General features: G+C 49.4%; 1 protein-coding gene across 1 annotated transcript in view; it reads left to right on the forward strand.

The window, feature by feature from the left end:
- The first annotated feature begins 8,744 nt into the window (after positions 1-8,744).
- Positions 8,745-18,299, forward strand: part of VWF (von Willebrand factor) — a 143,813-nt gene continuing 134,258 nt past the window's right edge. Inside the window, exons 1-3 of the mRNA XM_045554544.1 lie at positions 8,745-8,999; positions 10,232-10,286; positions 12,008-12,172. Of these exons, the coding sequence (XP_045410500.1) occupies positions 10,232-10,286; positions 12,008-12,172 (220 nt within the window). The 5' untranslated portion in view covers positions 8,745-8,999. The remainder of the gene's footprint in view (positions 9,000-10,231; positions 10,287-12,007; positions 12,173-18,299) is intronic.

Consider the following 18,299-nt stretch of genomic DNA (forward strand, 5'->3'; position numbering starts at 1 on the left):
TGTGCTCCGGGCACTTGGAGCATCAGGCAGTGTTTGGGCCTCCAGACTATACACAAATGTAGCTCAGACAGACTCACATAGCTCTGGGCTGTTGGCTGATGGCTCTGGCTTTCATTTCAAATAGCAAACTTTTATATATAAAAAACTTTATGTAATCCCAGGGAAACCAGCAGCTTCCATGGAAATATTCTCAGAGAAGTCTCTCTGGGTGATTTTCATATTTACTAATCGATCGATTGTATAACATAAAATCACCAGTCTTAAACTGTCAAATCTACAACTTGATGGATTGGCCTCTGACCTCCCACTTCCCTAAGAAAACGGTACTTGTGATGACAGCACGATTCCGGGCCTGCTGAGTGGCGTGAGGGGCTGGAGAGCCCGTCACCCTGTAACCCGTGCCTGTCGCCTCTGTGCCTCCCCTCAGCGGCTGCCCACTGCACGGCCAGGCCAGTGTATGCAGCTCTCTTCCCGGTAGATCAGGAGTCCTTGGAGGGCAGGATCCCAGCTGCATTCATCTCTGTTCCCCTGTATGTGGGGAAGATAGTCTTAATATTCCAGCCAAGTGTGCTGTGCTCTGCTAAAATAGAAATTCAAGTGTCACTTAGTGCCAGAGTGTCATACCAGTTACGGCCACAGAATGCCACTTGGGAATGTGACCTCCGTCTGACGGTCCTGCCCCCTGGCAGGGCCATCCTGTGACTTGCCCTGTGCAATTTCCCTGACCACAGTGACAAGTGCTCTCTTTACGTCTGTGCTGACGAGCTGGGGAGCAGCTGACAGCTTCCTCGGGTGTTGAGCAATTCTTTCTCTGTAGTGTCAGCCCTGCTGCTACATTTTAGTATTATATGCTCATTAATCCACGCTGTTGTTATATTAGCAGGGAGTTCAACAGCATTGATGGAGCACTTATCATGTGCCATGCCCCTGCCCTGTGCTTCCACTTTGGAAGACACAGAGATGAGTAAGGCGTGGCCCTTGTTCTAGGAGAGCTGAGGTGAGAGGAGAGAAGACTTAAACAGGAAAATGCAAGAAAAGATGGGAGCTTTGCTAGAGGCATCCAGAGGTGGTTGAAAGGCGGGAAAGTGGGGGATGAAGGGAAGAGGAAAGGAGGAAAGGCTGGTGCAGTTGCAAAAACACGGACTTTGCAATCAGACAGAAGTGGATTCAGACTCCGGCTGCCTTTCTGTTAGCAGTGTGACCCCATACAAGGAACTCAGCCGGTCTGAGCCTCGACGTCCTCACCTGTAAAGTGAGAGAGATGCTCTATTTACCTCCAGCGGTTGTTAGAAGGTATAAGTACATCAAATGGTGATGCCCAGAACATATGTCTGAGTCCTAACCCCCCAGAACCTGGCATCCTAGATTACTAGCTCATTCTAGATTACTGTGCTTCAATAACAATGTCCTTCTAAGAGACACACAGAGAGGAGGCACAGAGGAGAGACGCACAGGGAGAAGAGGAGAAACCCAACTGAAGACAGAGGCCGAGATTGGAGTGATGCAGCCACAAGCCAAGGAATGTCTGGGGCCACCGAAGCTGGGAGAGGGAAGGCAATTCTCTCCCTTAGAGCCATTGGCGGGAGCATGGCCCTACCGACACCTTGATTTCAGACTGCTTTTCTTCAAAACTGTGAGACAATAAATTTGTGTCGTTGTAGGCTACTCTGTTTGTGTTTGTTAGGTAGCCCTGGGAAACGCATGCAGGAGGGTTAAGTGAAAGGATGTGTACGAAGCAGCTAGCAGAGTGCCTGGTCCTTGTCGTGTTCACCAAATGACAAGCCCTTTCTCCACAGGAGAAGGGGATGGGGGCTAAATAGGAGAGAGGAGAGGGGGGCAGAGGCAGGACATTCTGGATGGTGGAACATAGCGAGCTGAGCACTGGTGGTGTCTGGGCCACGAGCAGACATTCTGGGGTGTGTGGTGGGGGGCGGGGGATGTGCACATGGGGCGCAGGAGGAAGTTAAGTACCTTGACTGATCGGCAGGCCCGGAGGAAGGAGAGCCCCACAGCAAGGGCAGGAGGCAGGCTGGAGGGGCTTCCCGCCTCTCCCCGAGGCTTCCTCCCTCAGTGTCTCTGCACTTCTGGTGGCTCCTGCTTGGCCTCCACTTCCTTGGTGCTCCTGTCAGAGCGGAAGCTGTGGCCTAGGGAGCCAGAGGCTGCGGGACCCAGAGGCCATGCCAGGAGGGAAGTTGCCAGACTGCTGGTCTCAAAAGGAGTCACATGGGCTCGGGAAGGAGGAAGCAGCAAGTGGGTAGAGTGAAGATCTGAGGTCCTTGACCTTGTGCACTGAGCACCCAGTAATTCCTGGATTCTTGTATCAATCTGACTATGAAGAAGGTTGGATTTAATTGACTTAAAGAAAATGAAGTGATAGACATGTCTTGCAAATGCGAGTTTGTGGACTGAGATTCATATTCCCCACAAAAGATTTGACGATAAATGTTTAAAACTTCTGTAAGATCTTCGGAAGGCTATCCAAGAAGGTGGTGACAGTGCTGCCTTTGAGAAGGGAACTAGCTAGCAGGGTGACTACTGTCCCACTGTGCCGAGAACTGTCTCAGTTGTAGTCACAAACTCCCTCAGTTCAGGGCAAACTGGGACGGTGGATTATCCAACTGGGAGAAGGGACAGTTGAATTTCGCTGTGTGTATTTTTGTACACCTTGTGTTTTGTGCTTTTACCTTGCACCTGTCACCTAGTTCCCTAAAAAAAGAACATTAAACAATTCTCCAAACTCCTACACAACAAAAAACAAAGAACAAAAAACCCCTCATAAACAAATATTAAAGGCTAGTGAAAAACTCAGAAAAACATTCACATGTTAATAAGAGAAAAAAGAGGGCCGGGCGCGGTGGCTCATACCTGTAATCCTAGCACTCTGGGAGGCCGAGGCGGGTAGATCGTTTGAGCTCAGGAGTTCGAGACCAGCCTGAGCAGGAGTGAGACACTGTCTCTACTAAAAATAGAAAGAAATTAGCTGGACAACTAAAAAAGTATATATAGAAAAAATTAGCCGGGCATGGTGGCGCATGCCTGTAGTCCCAGCTACTCGGGAGGCTGAGGCAGGAGGATCGCTTGAGCCCAGGAGTTTGAGGTTGCTGTGAGCTAGGCTGACACCACGGCACTCTAGCCTGGGCAATAGAGCGAGACTCTGTCTCAAAAAAAAAAAGAAAAGAGAGAGAAAAGAATAATCTTCTTCATCTTTAAAGAGCTTTTACAAATCAATAGGAAGAGATAAACATCTCATTTGGAAATGAGCTAAAGATATGAACAAGAAATTCTCAAAAGAAGAAATGCAGATGGACAATATTAGAAAGCGTTGCCCTGATAATCAAAGGGATGAATGTTAAAACAATAGTCTCACAACACTTTCTGCCAGTTACATTACCGAATATGGAATAAAAAATAATGAAATGCCATGGAAGGGCAAATTGGTATAATTCTTGGAAGAACATATAAAAGTCTTAACAATTGTTGTGCCCTTTGACCCAGTCCTTTCTTTTACTTCTAGGAATTTGCTGTAAGGAAATCGGCTATGCGTGTGAAGCTTTATGCACAGGATGTTGGTTGCCCAGCCACTTGTAAGGACAAAACCAGCACTCCCAGGTCACTTGGCTTCAAGGCTTTATCTTTGAAATTAAAATTTCAGCCACATAGAAAACTAGAGAGGATGATACAAAAATACCTTGTTCCAGCCAGCATGGTCCCATCTTAACATTTTGCCCTATCTGCTTCGTACTTTTGAAATGATTAAATAAATAACGTACATACAGAGAGATACAGTCCCTTAGGTACCACACTCTGGAGCCTGTCTTCTTTCTTCCTTCCAAGAGGTAACCAGTGTCCGGAATTTAGTGGTTATCACACCATGCATATTTACTTTTACTGCAATTAATGTATTTATAAGCAATAATACATCATTTTATTTTACATGGTCTTTAACTTAACATAAATGGTATCATGCTGTACACATCCTCTGACACTTGCTTTTATTTTTTGCTTACTATTATTTCGGGGATTTTTTTCATGTTGGTACACTTAGCCTAAATTATTTTTTACTGCTGTCTGGTATTTCATAGGATGAATGTACAATGATTTATTTATTCTTCCGCTGAAGTATATTTAGGTCGGTTGCTTACACATCTTCATGACCACAGATACCACTGCGGTAAACGTTCTGTGCACGTTGGTTTGTGCTCGTGCATGAAGGTTTCTCTGGGGGATTTGCCCAGGATGCGGTTGGAGGGTATGCAGATGAGCATCTGTAAATTTAATACAGGGTGTCCCAAAAGTTGCCATACGTAGGGAAAATGGGAAATTGTAGCTAAATGTAACTTTATTTGTAAAATGTTCATTACAAAATTTCTGCTTTGTATGGAGACATTTGGGACACCTGTAGATGTTTCTACATTTTCTCCAAAGTGATAACCATTCATCCTCCTAACAGCAGCGCATAGGAGTTACAGGAGTCTCGTATCCCTGCCATTTGGAAGAGTGAATAACTAATTACGGTTTTACTTTAGATTTCCTTGATGATCTGTGGGGTTGGGTGGTTTTTCATGTGTTTGCTGGCCAATTTGGTTCCTTTCTTTTCTGTGAAATACCTTTCTATATCCCTATCTGTTGCCACTGAGTTGTTTGTCCATTTCCTATAGACAATTCTAAATCTGAAATTGTCTTAACTATTCTTGATCTTTTGCTTTCCATACAGATTTTAGGAACAGCTTGCCTAAGTTCACGAAAACACTATTAGATTTTGATTGGAATTGCATTTAATTTATGAATTGATTTGAGAATATTTGGCATTTTTATAATACTGTGACTTAGTAGGTATGAACATAGTGTGTCTCATCAGTGGGTTTTCTTTTGTATCTTGCAACAAAATTTATAATTTTCTGCATAATATTATTGTATAGACTTTATTTATTCTTAAATGCCTCCAGTAATTGTTGTTTTACTAATAGTATCTCTTTAAAGATTACATTTTATGATTATATATGAACATAATAGATTTTTGAATGAACCTTGTTGTAGCAAACTGCTAAACTTTTCACTAGGTTCTCTTATGTAGATTTTCTTGAATTTTTCTATGTAAACATTCATGTCTTCAAATAATAACTATTTGCTTTTCCCTTTCTAAGTCATGTATCTTATATTTCCTCTTTTCTTATTGTGTTGGCCTGGGCTTCTGATCCAATGTTGACCGGCAGTGACTATATCGCATCCTTGTCTTGTTCTGCTTTTTAAAGGGAAAGTGGCTTGCATTTTACTATAAGTGTGAAGTGTGCTCTGTTTCACAGGCTAAGGACGATCCCTTTTTTATGTAGGTTACTAAGGTGTTTTTGTTTAATTGTTTCCATAAATGCATATTATTGACTTTTATAAAACTGAAAACTTTTCTGCTTTGCCTTATAATTCAATCATTTTTTCTTTATAAATTTTAAGCTTATATTTTTAAGTGCACCTCAATCTATAATTATATCTTCCTAGTACATTGATCATATTACTTTTTGTCCTCTTTATTGCTAATGATGACTTTTACCATACGTCCGTTTTGTCCGACAGTGATACGATAAGCTTTCCCTTGGTCATCCCTTGAGGTTTCCTTTCTTTGCCTTGCAGTCTTTGTGTCTTTATATTTTAGGCCTGGCTCTTGAACATTGCTGGATTGTGTGTCTTTTTTATCAAAATCCAATTTTGCAATATGTCTTTTTACTGTTGATTATTGATCTATTTAGATTTTTTGGTACTGTCTTATTTTATATTGCTTGTCCCACTTTTTCTGTTTTTCTTCTAGAAGAGTCTAGTTTTCTTTATTTCCTGTTTTTGTTCCCCAGGGCTTTGGAAAACATACATTCAATTCTACTGTTTTAGTAGCCCTGCCTAAAATTTCACTATGCAGACTAACCTTAGCAAGTCTAAAGTCATGATTACCTCTTTCTTTCTTCTGAGCAATGTGACGGCCTTATTACACCTTCAGTCCCATCTTAGTGCTGTTGCTGTCTGGTATTTTGGTCCCATCTTATTTTTTTAACTCTCCGATTTATGATTATTATTGTTTTTGCTTTATATAGCACTGCCTGCTGATATTTCCTCCCATATTTACCAATTTGTTTGTTTACCTTTTCTTGTAGCATTTTCTTTTTGGGTTTAACTTCCTTCTTCCTGAAGTACCTTCTCTAGTAGTTCTTTCAGAAAGTAATGTCAGTGTTAAACCCACTGTTTGTTTTTCTGAGGAAAAAATATCTCCACATTCTCCTAACTCTGAACAATGTTTTAACTAGGTAGACCAGATGCCACAGTCCCCCTCCCACAGGCCTCTGACCTCAACTTTTCACGTGTTTCTTCTAGACTACCGGTGTCTGCTCCTCTGTGCCCAAGGGCCAGATGTGTTGAGGAGTTAATGTGCCCAGGAGCAGCCTGGCAATAACTGAGGGAAGGAGTAGGTGCAGGAACAGCCCCGCTATCTGGCCCACAGCGGGAGAATTCACTTTCCCCGGACTTTCCTCACAGGACTGAGCTTCAGTTGCCCACTTGCTGGCTGGCTTAACAAGCATCTTTCATTGGCTGTTTCTCTTCCCCATATCACATTCCCACTTCCCTGCCAGTGTTTCCTGCCCTCCCAAATACATTATCTGCTCTAGAGCACTCGGTCGGCTTCTGGGAGCAGCAAACTGAGACACTGCGTGTGGGATTCTGCCCTGGTGCACATTTTCTCCCAGAACTTGTCTTTGTATCTTCTAATTCTATCGTGTTTCTTAGCACTTCCCTCACGTTTTCATCTCTATTTCTTTGGGTAATTTCCTCAGATTTATTTTCTAGCAAAATTTGCTTCGGAAATATCTGGTGTTTTTATTTGAATTTTTCAATTAATTTAGTATATATTTTCATTTCTAAAAGTTCTTTTTCAATTCTTTTCTCATTGTGTCTTTTTAAAAATGTTTCCAATTCCTACTTTTTAGTCTGTTATAGTTTTCAACACTCATTTATTTTTCATCTCTCTCTGATCATTGTATGAGATGAAGTTCTTAGGAATCTAATTGCTGCTTTTTGGTGTGACCGCTTATTCTTGCTCATGGTAGGTTGTTTCCTCGAGTGTTTTAAAATTTACAATTTTGAATTCCTCCTCAAGAAAGCTTTATTTGTGAGTTTCATATCTGACCCGGGAGGAAGATCACACATGACCTTTTTGGTAGATTTGTGCTTGTTTCTACCCAAAACCCCAGCTACTGAGACTAATAGCTGTGTCAGTTTCTTAGCTTGGGAGTTCCTGGACCATGTGGTGATGTAAATTTGAACATCAGACTTGCATGAGTGTAGGCCCAGGGCTACACATTCTAAAGAAAGACTTACTTTTTCCACCTCCAAAATAGATGGAGTCAGACAAGCTTCTTTATCTTCTATGTTGGTGGTTGGAAGATGTTTCCCTTCAAGTCTTCAGCTTTATGTGTGCTCAGTTCTGGCACTCTGCCGGGTCAGGCCCACAGCCTGCTGTCCTGTCCTCGCCGCATTCAGCCTTAAGCCTGGATGGTGCCCGGCTGGCTGACCCCACGGGCCTGAACCACCTCGTGCTCATTTGGTTCTTCTTCCTTGTGGACCTTTGGAGATAGTCCAAGGCTCAGCTGTGCCTTTAAAGAACATTTGTTATATTTAATACAGCGCTTCAAGATATTTTGTAATGGGAAGATTTTCAGGTTCTTTAATTTTTAAAAAAGCTGAAAATGGGAATCCTTAAGTGCCTCTTCTACTAGATCATGCTAATTCTGCCTCGTGCCATTTTTCTTCCTTGGGAGTGTTCACCTTCCCCTCCTGGGGTGGCACAGGGAGTGGTGGCTGTGAGGTATGTGGGAAGGGCAGAGGTTGGGACATCGTGGTTTCTCAAAGTCTGAGGGCGGGTGGTGTCATGGAGGAGGGGGAGGTGGGCTTCCACACCTCAGGATGGCTCAGGCTGCTTGTCCTAGTGCCTGGAATCCCACCATGAGAGAGCCACTTCCCCCACCCCGCCCATTTCCTCAGCTACCCCTTTTAGCAGGAATTAGTTTAGCAGATAATGTTTAGAATTAGGCTTTTGGAATGGGAGGCTGGGAAGAAGGATTGGGATGTGTGTGTGTGTGTGTGTGTGTGTGTTTGTGTGTGTGTGTGTGTGTGTGTAAGGTTAGGCGAGGACTTAGGGTACCAGAAATGGGGTGGGAGCGTCTTTGAGAATTCGAATTATCAGAATCTAATAATAATAGAAGTACTGGAATCAAACCGTTTTACAAAGGCCTGCACATGTGGCTGGGACCTTCATCTTTAACCTGCCCGTTAAACTGTGGCCAGGACCCAAACTGATTGTTTTGTCAGGGGCCATAGGCAGTGTCAGTGCTCTCTTGTCTCCAAACGTGGCAGCTAAATTGGCTCAGGCTGAGGTGTTTTTCCCAAAGTTCCTGGAGTCCAGCCCTGGAAGCCGGATCAGGAAGCTCTGTTGATCCAGTCTGATTCGTGCCTGGCCTGGATCGGCTTTCCCTGGGACAGCCAACATTCCTGGTCATCCCCTGTCTGTGTGGGGCACTCAGGGAGGACCAGGGACCCAGTGTGAGGATGCAGGAGAGTGGGGTGTTTGGCGGAGGGCAAGGCCATTCATTAAGGCAGCTGCCAGGAGGTCTCCCTCCAAACCGTTCAAAGCCTTATCAGCTTGGAGGTATTCCCAATAGCATTTCCTTTCATTGTTTCCTTTTGGTAATTAGGGGGAGGCCAATGGCAGCTCACGGCTATTGTGGTGGGGAAGGGAGGGAGGTTGGTGGACGTCACGACTTGGGCTTTATCTCCCCCAGCTGTGGGGACTCTGCAGCCCCTGGGCCACTTACAGCAGGCCAGTCCGGAGCTGTAGCAGGCCTGATTCAGCCTCGGCAGCTGCTGGGAGCATGGCCTAGGTGTGGCCACACCTCGGGCAGCGGGCAGCGGCTGAGTTTCCTAAGGGACCTTGGAGATACCTGCAGCCCCATTTGCAGGGGAAGGTACAGTGATTTGGAAAGAGCTGGCTCACTCGTGGGAGGACGATGCAGGACTGATCCCTCCCCCTGGGGAGCTGGGCTTCTCCATCCTTGGACTAGAAGGGCTTTGTTTGGAGGGGTGACTCTATTCAGCCAGGGACAATCCTACTGCCCCCCACTCCACTTGCATCTGGGGTCCTGTGACTGCTTTTCTTCATGCAGGGGATTGTACTGTGTGGTAGTACTTGATGCCAGGGAGTTGGAACGAACTTTGCTGTCACCTCTGGGAAACTTCTGGGAGCACCTAATGCACCTGTGTGTTGGGAGTGGGAGAGGGACACCTGCTCTGAGACCAAGACTTGGCCATATGTGATGGTGGAATGTTACTTGCACACATATATAATAGATTGCGTGTATCTCTTCTTTGTTTGGCTGGATGGGGCATTAGGTAGGAAAGAAGTCACCCCAGTGAAATCTCAGGTGACAGATTAAGCACTTCATTTAACAAACTTTTCCAGAAGAGAAGGGCTGTGGCAGGGGCTCTAAGGGACTTGGAGTGTTCTCTGCAGCCAGGATCAATTGTTCTTCTCTGGGAGGTGGGTGCACAGTGGGGAATCTTGCCAGGGCCCCAGGGTGCTGGACTCCTGTCCATTTAGCAGGTCAACTCAGCAAACATTTACTGGGCATCTTGTGGGTGCCGGGCACTGTGCCAGGGGCTGGGGATAGAGATGAGGTAGAGATCCCCGATCTAGGGGCTCTCGGGGTACAGGGCAGTGGACCAAGAAGCAAATAGTCAGTCGGGGGTTCCTGAGCATTCTCTAAGTCTGGGTGCCTGTGGCGGGAACACAAGTGAAAGACAGTTTCTACTCACCCGGTCGCTGCCAAGCGTGAAAGGATGCGGGGGCAGCAAGGAACGCCGCTGCAGGAGGGCAGGGGCTGCAGGAGGGCAGGGGCCTGAGAGAGGAGCAGCAGGAGAAGGCAGGGCTTTCCTCCTCCGTCCTGGCCTGGGGCTGCGCTCTGGGGAGGGATTCCCCGGGCTTCTGGCTCACAGCCATTGTCACTCTTGGGCCTGGCACTGGCCAGGGCTTTTTTTGGGGGTTGGCTAGAAGCCCATGTTCAAAGGGGAGATGGGGGCCAGTGAAGACCCATCTTTTCTCCTGCTTTAAAGGCACGTTTTCCCCACTTCATGCACTGACAGTGGCGCATACCCATCTCCCTGCGTGGTGATAACCGTCATCTCTCTGGCTTCTCTGCAGATGGTTCCTGCCAGGCTTGCGAGGGTGCTGCTTGCCCTGGCTCTCACTTTGCCAGGTAGGTGCCAAAGGGCTTCCATTCCTTCCTCCTGCCCCAGGGCCAGTGGGAGTAACCCCCTTCCAGGAATGAGCAGGTGTGTCTGGAGTCGCCTGTGTGCCCAGCGCCATGCTAGGCTCATGCTGGCTGCCTCCTGTGCAGGTTCTGCAGAGCCCCCTGCCCCTGACTTGTGTTTCCAGAGAGCAGGTGCCTGCAAAAGCCTTCCTCTATCGGGAAATTAAGAAGCACAAGGGTGGCAAAGAATTGTCCTGTATGATGGGGACACAGGCGGGGAGGAAGGAATCTAAGACTTGGACAGATTATTAGTTTTAGGAGGGATTGTAGAGGTCATCTAGTGGAACCTCCCATGGTACAAATGAAGAGGCTGAGGGTCAAGGAGGAGAAATGACTGCTCCGGATTCTCACAGAGCCAAGATCGGAGCTCAGTTCTCCTCGGGCTCAGACCAGCACTCTTTCCACTGCACTGCACTGTACTGCCTTCCTTCCCTCACCGAGATTCTGAGTCTGTGCATAGCAGAAGGGCCCTTTTGACCTTGAACTGTCTCCATTTAGACCCATCAGGTCAACAGCACTCAGCCTGCTGTCCACAGGTTAGTCTGGGAAGAAATATACATTTGTCACACTCTCTGCGTCTTCCTGCCAGGTGTCTTGTGCCAGGGAACCCAGAACACTTAGAGATTTACCGCTGTGGTTGCCCACCTGACAACACACACACACACACACACACACACACACACACACACACACACACACGGATGCATTTGGGCCAGGTGTGATGGTTCATGCCTGTAATCCCAGCACCTTGAAAGGCCGAAGTGGGAGGATTGCTTGAGGCCAGAAGTTTGAAATCAGCCTGGACAACCTATTGAGACCCCTTTTCTATGACAAATGTTTAGAAAAGTTAGCCAGGCATGGTAGTACACACCTGTGGTCCTAGCTATTTGGGAGGCTGAGGCAGGAGGATCGTTTGAGGCCAAGAGTTCGAGGCTAGAGGGAGCTATGATGGCGCTGCTGCACTCTAGGCCTGGCAACAGAGTGAGACCCTCTCCCAAAAAATAAATAAATGAATAAACAAATAAATAAAAACTTGGAAATAATAGGGGGCTATACTACATACATTTAGATGCAAATATAACACAGCGACTAAAAATCACATATTGTAAGTATACACAATGGCATGACAGATTCTTTACGACATACTGAGAAAAAACCAGAGGTTACAAATAGTTTACACAGGATGGTCACAAATTTGTAAAAAATCTACAACTGTACATATGCTGTAAAACACTGAAATATTGGCTGGGGGGGCAAGGGCAACATACGTAACCTAAACTTTTGTACCCCCGCAATATGCTGAAATAATAATAATAATAATAAAACACTGAAATTTTGATTCTAGTTATCACTCAGTGATGTGTTACAGATGATTTTAACTTCTTCATGTTTTTTTCTGTATCCTACAAGTTTTTTATGAGCATGATTACATTTTAAATCAGTAAGTAAATGTCATTAAAATTAGTAGATTTCCTGATAAACTGTTCCTTCGTTATTGCTGTGAATCCTGGATCCTATTTGGGGGCTGAAAGCAAAGCTTTAGTCTCATTTAGGATCTGAAATACCTTCAGGCAGCCCGACTGCTGTCAGAGACAGCTTGTTTCTATGAGGCCAGAGAGGTTTGGGCAGGTGGTCTCAGCTGTGCTCACACATGGCCTCTCCTCTAGGGACCCTTTGTGCGGAAGGGACTCGTGGCAAGTCGTCGATGGCCCGGTGCAGCCTCTTCGGAGATGACTTCATTAACACCTTTGATGGGAGCATGTACAGCTTTGCGGGACACTGCAGTTACTTCCTGGCAGGGGACTGCGAGCAACACTCCTTCTCACTTCTTGGTGAGTCCGGGCACTGCAGGGAGGAATCAGCCAGGGGGGTTGCTGAGCTCAGCCGGGAGTGGGGGGAGGACTCCTACTCTCATGTCAGTGCCCGAGCTGGAAGGTTGCTGCTAGGAATGTGGGGGGAATGGCCTTACCGTGACAGGTGGCTTCCCTTGGCTTCTCCCGGGCCTCTCCCCGTGGGAGGGAGCCTGGTGGGACAGAGCGTGTCTCTGTGCTGCCCCAGTGGCTGTCGCCATTGCTCTGGCTCCAGGCAAAGCTCTGGAGCTCCCAGGCATCAAGGGAAATGATGAGCTACAAGGTGCTGTGGAACATGTAAAGCTTCTCACCAAAGGGGAGACTTGTTGCTGTTTTCTTGGCAGCCTTTGGAATTCAGAATACCTTGTTTGTGTTGAGCACCTCTTGTGTTCCTGTGTTAGTGCTGGCACTGTCCCTGTGTGTCTCTGCATGCTCACAACAGCCATGGGATGGAGGTGTGGTTACTGCTCTCTTATATATGAAGAGCCACGGCCCGAGGAGGTTGGGTATCCCTCCGAGGCCTGACAGATAATGTGTGGAGGAGCTGGGTTTTGGTCCCAGCCTCTCAGGTCGGAGGAACCTTCCTCTGCGCTAAGGACAGAGGGCACCTGCCAAGGCTGGGAGCGGGGCTGGAGGCAGTGATGGAGAATTATGCTCTGGTGACCTCTACACACTAAGAATTTGACAGATGTGTGTGACATGGGGGTGCTACGAAACCTAAACAAGGTGGGGGCCTCAGCCTGGGGGAGCAGGGACAGCAATGAGCAGACTCACACCGTTAAAGAAATTTTCATGACACCTGTTAGAGCGGTAGGGAAGACTTTATTCAAGAGGGACTGCTGCAAAGGGTGTTTTGCACTGGGGGAAGAGAGGGCTCAACTCCGAGTACAAGGAAAAGCGGGGATTTAGAGTGAAGGGCAGGGTGGGGGTCAGTGGTGGAAAATTATTAATTATGAAGAGGCAACATCAGGGCTCAGGGCATTCTGGTTAAACCACCCTGACGGGATTCTTGCTGAAGGGCAGCCAGGGTGGGTGGTCTTTGCTAAGCTGACCCAGTGGGATTCTTGCTAAAACTGAGCTACACAGGCCAAGTTCATAGTCTAGAAGAGGGCTCAGAGGAGCCTGGCTCAAGTTGGGTCAAGCAGGGCGTCTCTGGCCACACCCAAACACTTGCAGGGGTACAGGCTGCGGGGCTCTGGGCTTGTTGCTCCACCAGACAACAGGGTGGATGCAGAGTGTCCTGTGTGCCCAGTGCCGGGCTCGGCTCTGGGTGGGAGCCCGGTGAGCTGACGGTTGGCCACAGCTTGCCCTGCCCCTTGGCCTCTACCCTAGCTGTCTTTGCCCCCTGCCTGGACTCTGTCGGAAAACCTCTCACAGGGTGACTTCTGGGTGCTGCCGTTCTCCCAACTCCTCTGTGTGCTTCTTCAGGGCAAGGGCTATGTCTGGTTCATCTCAGTTTCCTGGCCCTTAGCTCCCTGGGGTCTCTGCAGCACTGAATAGGACAGGGACCCTGAAGCGCAGCGATCTCTGTTGTACTGAAGGAGCCTGGGCTGCGCGGGCTGTGGCTGGGCAGAGAGGATAGGGGAGGGTGCCCCACGCGGGGGGGGGGGGATGGCACGAGCAAGGGGAGGAGGCTGGGGGGCATGTGTGCTCCTGGCAGGGAGCAAGTAGGGAGGTCAGCGTGGCTGGAGCAGTGTCCCCAAACCCCAGCACGCATCGGGACCGCCTGCAGGGCTGTTACAGACAGGTGGCTGGGCCCCACCCCAGGGTTCTGACTCAGCAGGTCTGGAAGGGGACCCAAAATGTTCATTTCTAACAATTTCCCAGCTGCTGCTGCTCTTAGACTGGGGACCAAACCATGAGAAGCCCAGGACCAGAGCACAGAGGGAGGAAAGGCTGGGCCATCTGGGAGGCTGCACGCAGGGCCGTGAGGCCTGACGGAGTTTGTCCCGGTTCCGCAGGCCGTGAGGAGCTGTTAGAGTCCTGTGCAGCAGAGAAGGGTCGGGAGGGAGCTGGTGCTTTGCCGAGATGGTCCTGAGAAGGAGAGAGGCAGAGGCAGGGTGGCCGTGGCCGTAGTAACCAAGCAGAGACACCCCGGGGCGTCTGTGGGGGTCCCACCTTGCAGCTGGGGAGAGCCCCTCTTCTCCCCAGGAAGCTGAGGACTGAGGCCCTCCTCCTGCAGGTGGCCCCAATGTTTAAGTTAAGTTCTCCATCTTAACAATCACAGTGGGTGATACAGATGCCTGAGATGGCTCTGCGGCGTCAGTGGGCTGGAGGTTAGAAGTGACGGGAGGAAGATTCTGAAAGAAGAAACAGCAACACCCTCTGCACTCTCTGGCTTTGGGCTTCAGTGGTGGTTCCAGGGAGGGGGACCCCCTGGCGGCATTGTGGTGCCCCGGAGGGGGCTGCTGTCTTGACTCCATGGTCTGCTTTAGCGCACTCTGCTGTGGACTCCCTGCCCCGGAGACAGGTTTGTAAAGAATACATGGCGATGTCTTAGTCCCAGGCAGAGTTCATACTCTGGGCGCAGGGAGCCAAGCCAGCATGTTGGAGAAGCCCCCTTCCCCCTACTGAAGCCCAGTTCCAGACCCCTCACAGTCAGGGAAGTACAGCCTGTGCTGGTGCCTTGCGGCTGTCACTGTCACCTCCTCCAGGAAGCCCTCTACCATTCCTGTCCAGCACTGGGTGCATCGAGCTGTGCTCACCGGTTGGTTTCCATCCTGCAGGACGGGTGGCTCTGCCCCCAGTGGGAAACAGCATGGAGGGGACAACCTGTGTCTCGCCTGCGCTTTCCCTCCCCACTGGGCGTCCTCAGGGCAGTTGCGTAGACTCAGCCTCCATTTTCTCATCTTTGCAATGGAGATACCATTTGAAATGGTGAGGACCAAGTGAGGCAAGTTATTCGAAAGCATCATGTGTTACCCAAACCTGAGTTATTGAAAGCAGCCAAATAACACAGGATGTTCCCTTGTTTGCTGGACATGCACTTCGCAGAGACGAGGGGTTTCGGTGGCCCAGGGGGAATTCAAAGGGCTGTGGAAGGACTCTCCACTTGCAAACATCTCAGCAGGATTCCGCACTGCGTCGTTATTTTTTTCTTATAAATAATTTGCTCCTCTTAAGTGTCAATTTTCCGGGAGGTTGTTGGCCTAAATCAGGCTATGGTTCACGCATACGTTAATTTACTTAATAGATTGAACTCATTTCCACTGAAATCCATGCTGCTAAATCATAGAGAATGGGTGGCTACTTTTCCTGTTGGTGGTGGTGGTGGGGTGTGCGGGAGGAGAGGAATAATTTGAGGGAGGTGGGCTGGCACTGGCGCTTCAGGGGAGCCGGGGCTCTGGGGTCAGGGAAGGGAGCCCAGAACTGGGACCCGATACTTCGGTGTGCATGCCGTGTACATGCCGAAGGACACCCTCTGTTCCATTGTTCTCCAATGACATCCTGTTTCCTTGATCCTAAATTGCAAATTCACATTCCTTTCAAGTGCCTGTGGACGGTGTTCACATCCTGGGCAAAGTGTTTATGTCCGCACATGAAGGACCACCTGGTGCAAGGGGAGGCCCTTTGCCTTGACCCTGGCTCCAGGCAGGCTCCAGGCTCCCAGGCCAAGCTGCATGGCTCCTACAGCCAGCATGGGGCCAGAGAGAGACCACGGGGGTCCTGGTTGCTCCCACTCAATAGAGACTGCGCTCCCTAAGCCGCTGCTGCTGCAGGTCTGGCTCCCAAACCAGCCAAGCGAGAGCCACAAACAACCCACAATCTGCTGAGTCACTTCCCCAGAGAAGCCTTTGTTTCTGAGCCAGTAAATGGCTGATCAGACCAGGTTCCGACAGAGAGTCACGAGCATCAAAGTCACAGGCGCGAGGAGGGTGTTCGTTGCAAATGCAGATTAGTGAGCCCCGCACTGACTGACTCTAGCACCCAGTGTCTGACTCTGGCCCCAGCTACCCGCTGGCTTCTGAAGGTCCCAGGATGCCCTTGCTCAACGCGTGGGGCAGGGGCTTAGTCCCTCGCTCACTGCCTCAGTCGCTGAGTCCCACAGCCCGGCGGGAGCCTGGGGAGAGCTTCGCTGGTTTGTCTAGTCTCTTGGGGTGACATCCAGCCCCTCTTCCTAGCAGTCACAGGAAGTACTAACCTGGAGGTCTGGGGGTGTGGCCATTTCTCATGGCTCATTTTCCTAATGGCTGCATGTCATCCGATGCCCTGGGTCCTTTAGTGAGGGAACAAAGCCGATTTGGAGTTCTCCCCTGGTAGTGTTGAGCTGGATCCCGAGTGCAGATGCCCTGTTAGGTTGCAAACGGAGATTTGGACTTGGAGTCAGAAAGCCCGGGTGTGGGCTCTGCTCCATGCTGACAGCGTAACCCAGTTCTCAGTCGGGGTGACGTTTCCCCTAGAGGACCACCTGGCGGCTTCTGGAGACATTTTCGGTTGTCACAACTGGGTGGGGGTGGTGCTACTGGCATCTGGTGGGTAGAGGCCAGGATGCCGCCAATTGTCCCACCATGCATAGGATGGGCCCTGCCACAAAGAAGTATCTGGCCCCAAATGCGTGGTGGTGAGGGGGAGAAATCCTGTTGTAAACTTAGGCCTCCGTTTCTCCATCTGCAAGTTGGAGTAAGTCTAGATCAGTGTTTTACAAACTGAGTCACAAGCTATAGGTCCTAAAATCAATTTAGTGGTTGTAACTAGCATTTAAAAAGATTAAATAGAGTAAAATAGAAAATGTCAGAAAATAGCAGAGCATGTGATACATGGTGAGGGTAAGTGTGTGTGTGTGTGTGTGTGTGTGTGTGTGTGTGTGTGTTTGTGTGTACTGGGTCACGAAGTGAATTGTTTTTACTATGCTTTCTGGGCAAAAGAGTTTAAGAACTGCTTGTTTAGATGATGTCCAAGATCCTTCCTCTGCCACAGTATGTTTCTCTGAATTGTAGGCTCCTCCAGGTCACGTTTCAAACCACCCCCCTGCCAGCCTCTTGCTCAGGTGTGTGCTGACTGCTCTTCCAGCCCCCGGGCCGTCCAGGGCGGGAGTGCACGGGCTCCATGCAGTGCGGTCCTCACTCAGGCCTGAACGCCAGCCCCACCTGCCCTAGACTATTTTGGGTTTGTCTCTGGGTGGGTGTGTGGGGGCCAGGGGTGGGGAACCTGTGGCCTTAAGCCCACATGTGACCTTCTAGGTCCTTAAATGTGGTCTTTTGACTGAGTCCAAACTTCACAGAACAAATCCTTTTATTGTCCTGTAAAATTCCTGCAGTAGGTGAAGGTCCTGGGGCGGCCAGCACCCCCCCTGCCCCGTCCACGGTGCTGCCCCTCAGTGCTCAGCCCTGAGCTCCGCTCCCGCTGCCTCCTGGCCTTCCTAACTCTGGTCCCTCCTGGGGCCTCGAGGAGCAAGCCCTTCAACAGCCCCCTTGCAACAGCCCCCAGCGGAGTCCTAGCTCTGTCATCACTTACTAGCTCTGTGGTCACGGGCGTTTTACCCCTGCTTGGCAGCCGGTGAGGGCAGGCTTGCTCCGCCAGTGACTTGAGAAGGGCTGGGGCTCCCCCCCCCCCCCCCACATTTCTCCTGGGTCTCATTTGACTGTTTGCTCCTGCGGAATTCCTGGCTTGTTCAGCCTCGCAGGCCCTATGGCGGTAGTGACCTCCAGGTTTTTCTGCGGCACAGGCTCAGCTCTGCCTCCTGCGGAACGAGTGACTTGCTTAGGTGATTTTATGTCTTTCAAAGCCTTGAAGAGCTACAGATCAGCAGCTGTGGGGCCAGGCCGCACCCCAAGCTGCCTGGTTGCCTCCAAAGCGTTCCCTGCCCCTCCTCCAGCCTCAGAGTTCCTGGCCAGTGTGTTTCCATTCACCCTTTCTGCGTCCCCACGAGGAGAGCCTGCAAGGAGAGGTGCACAGGGATCCTTCCTCATTTCCAGGAGGGAGGAGCCTTTGGCTCAGTGGTGACATACTGGCCGAGTGACCCATGAAGCAGGGGCAGAACTGCCTGTCTGTCTGCCCTGTGAGGTGGGAGTGGGGAGGATTCTACTGACCGGGAGACAGTCTCAGTGGTCCTAAGGGGCACGGAGCCCCAGGCCTCGTGGGCTCCTTTGCCCACCCCCAGCAGAGGGTC

Source organism: Lemur catta, chromosome 6 (assembly GCF_020740605.2).
Source record: "Lemur catta isolate mLemCat1 chromosome 6, mLemCat1.pri, whole genome shotgun sequence".
Classification (NCBI taxonomy): domain Eukaryota; kingdom Metazoa; phylum Chordata; class Mammalia; order Primates; family Lemuridae; genus Lemur; species Lemur catta.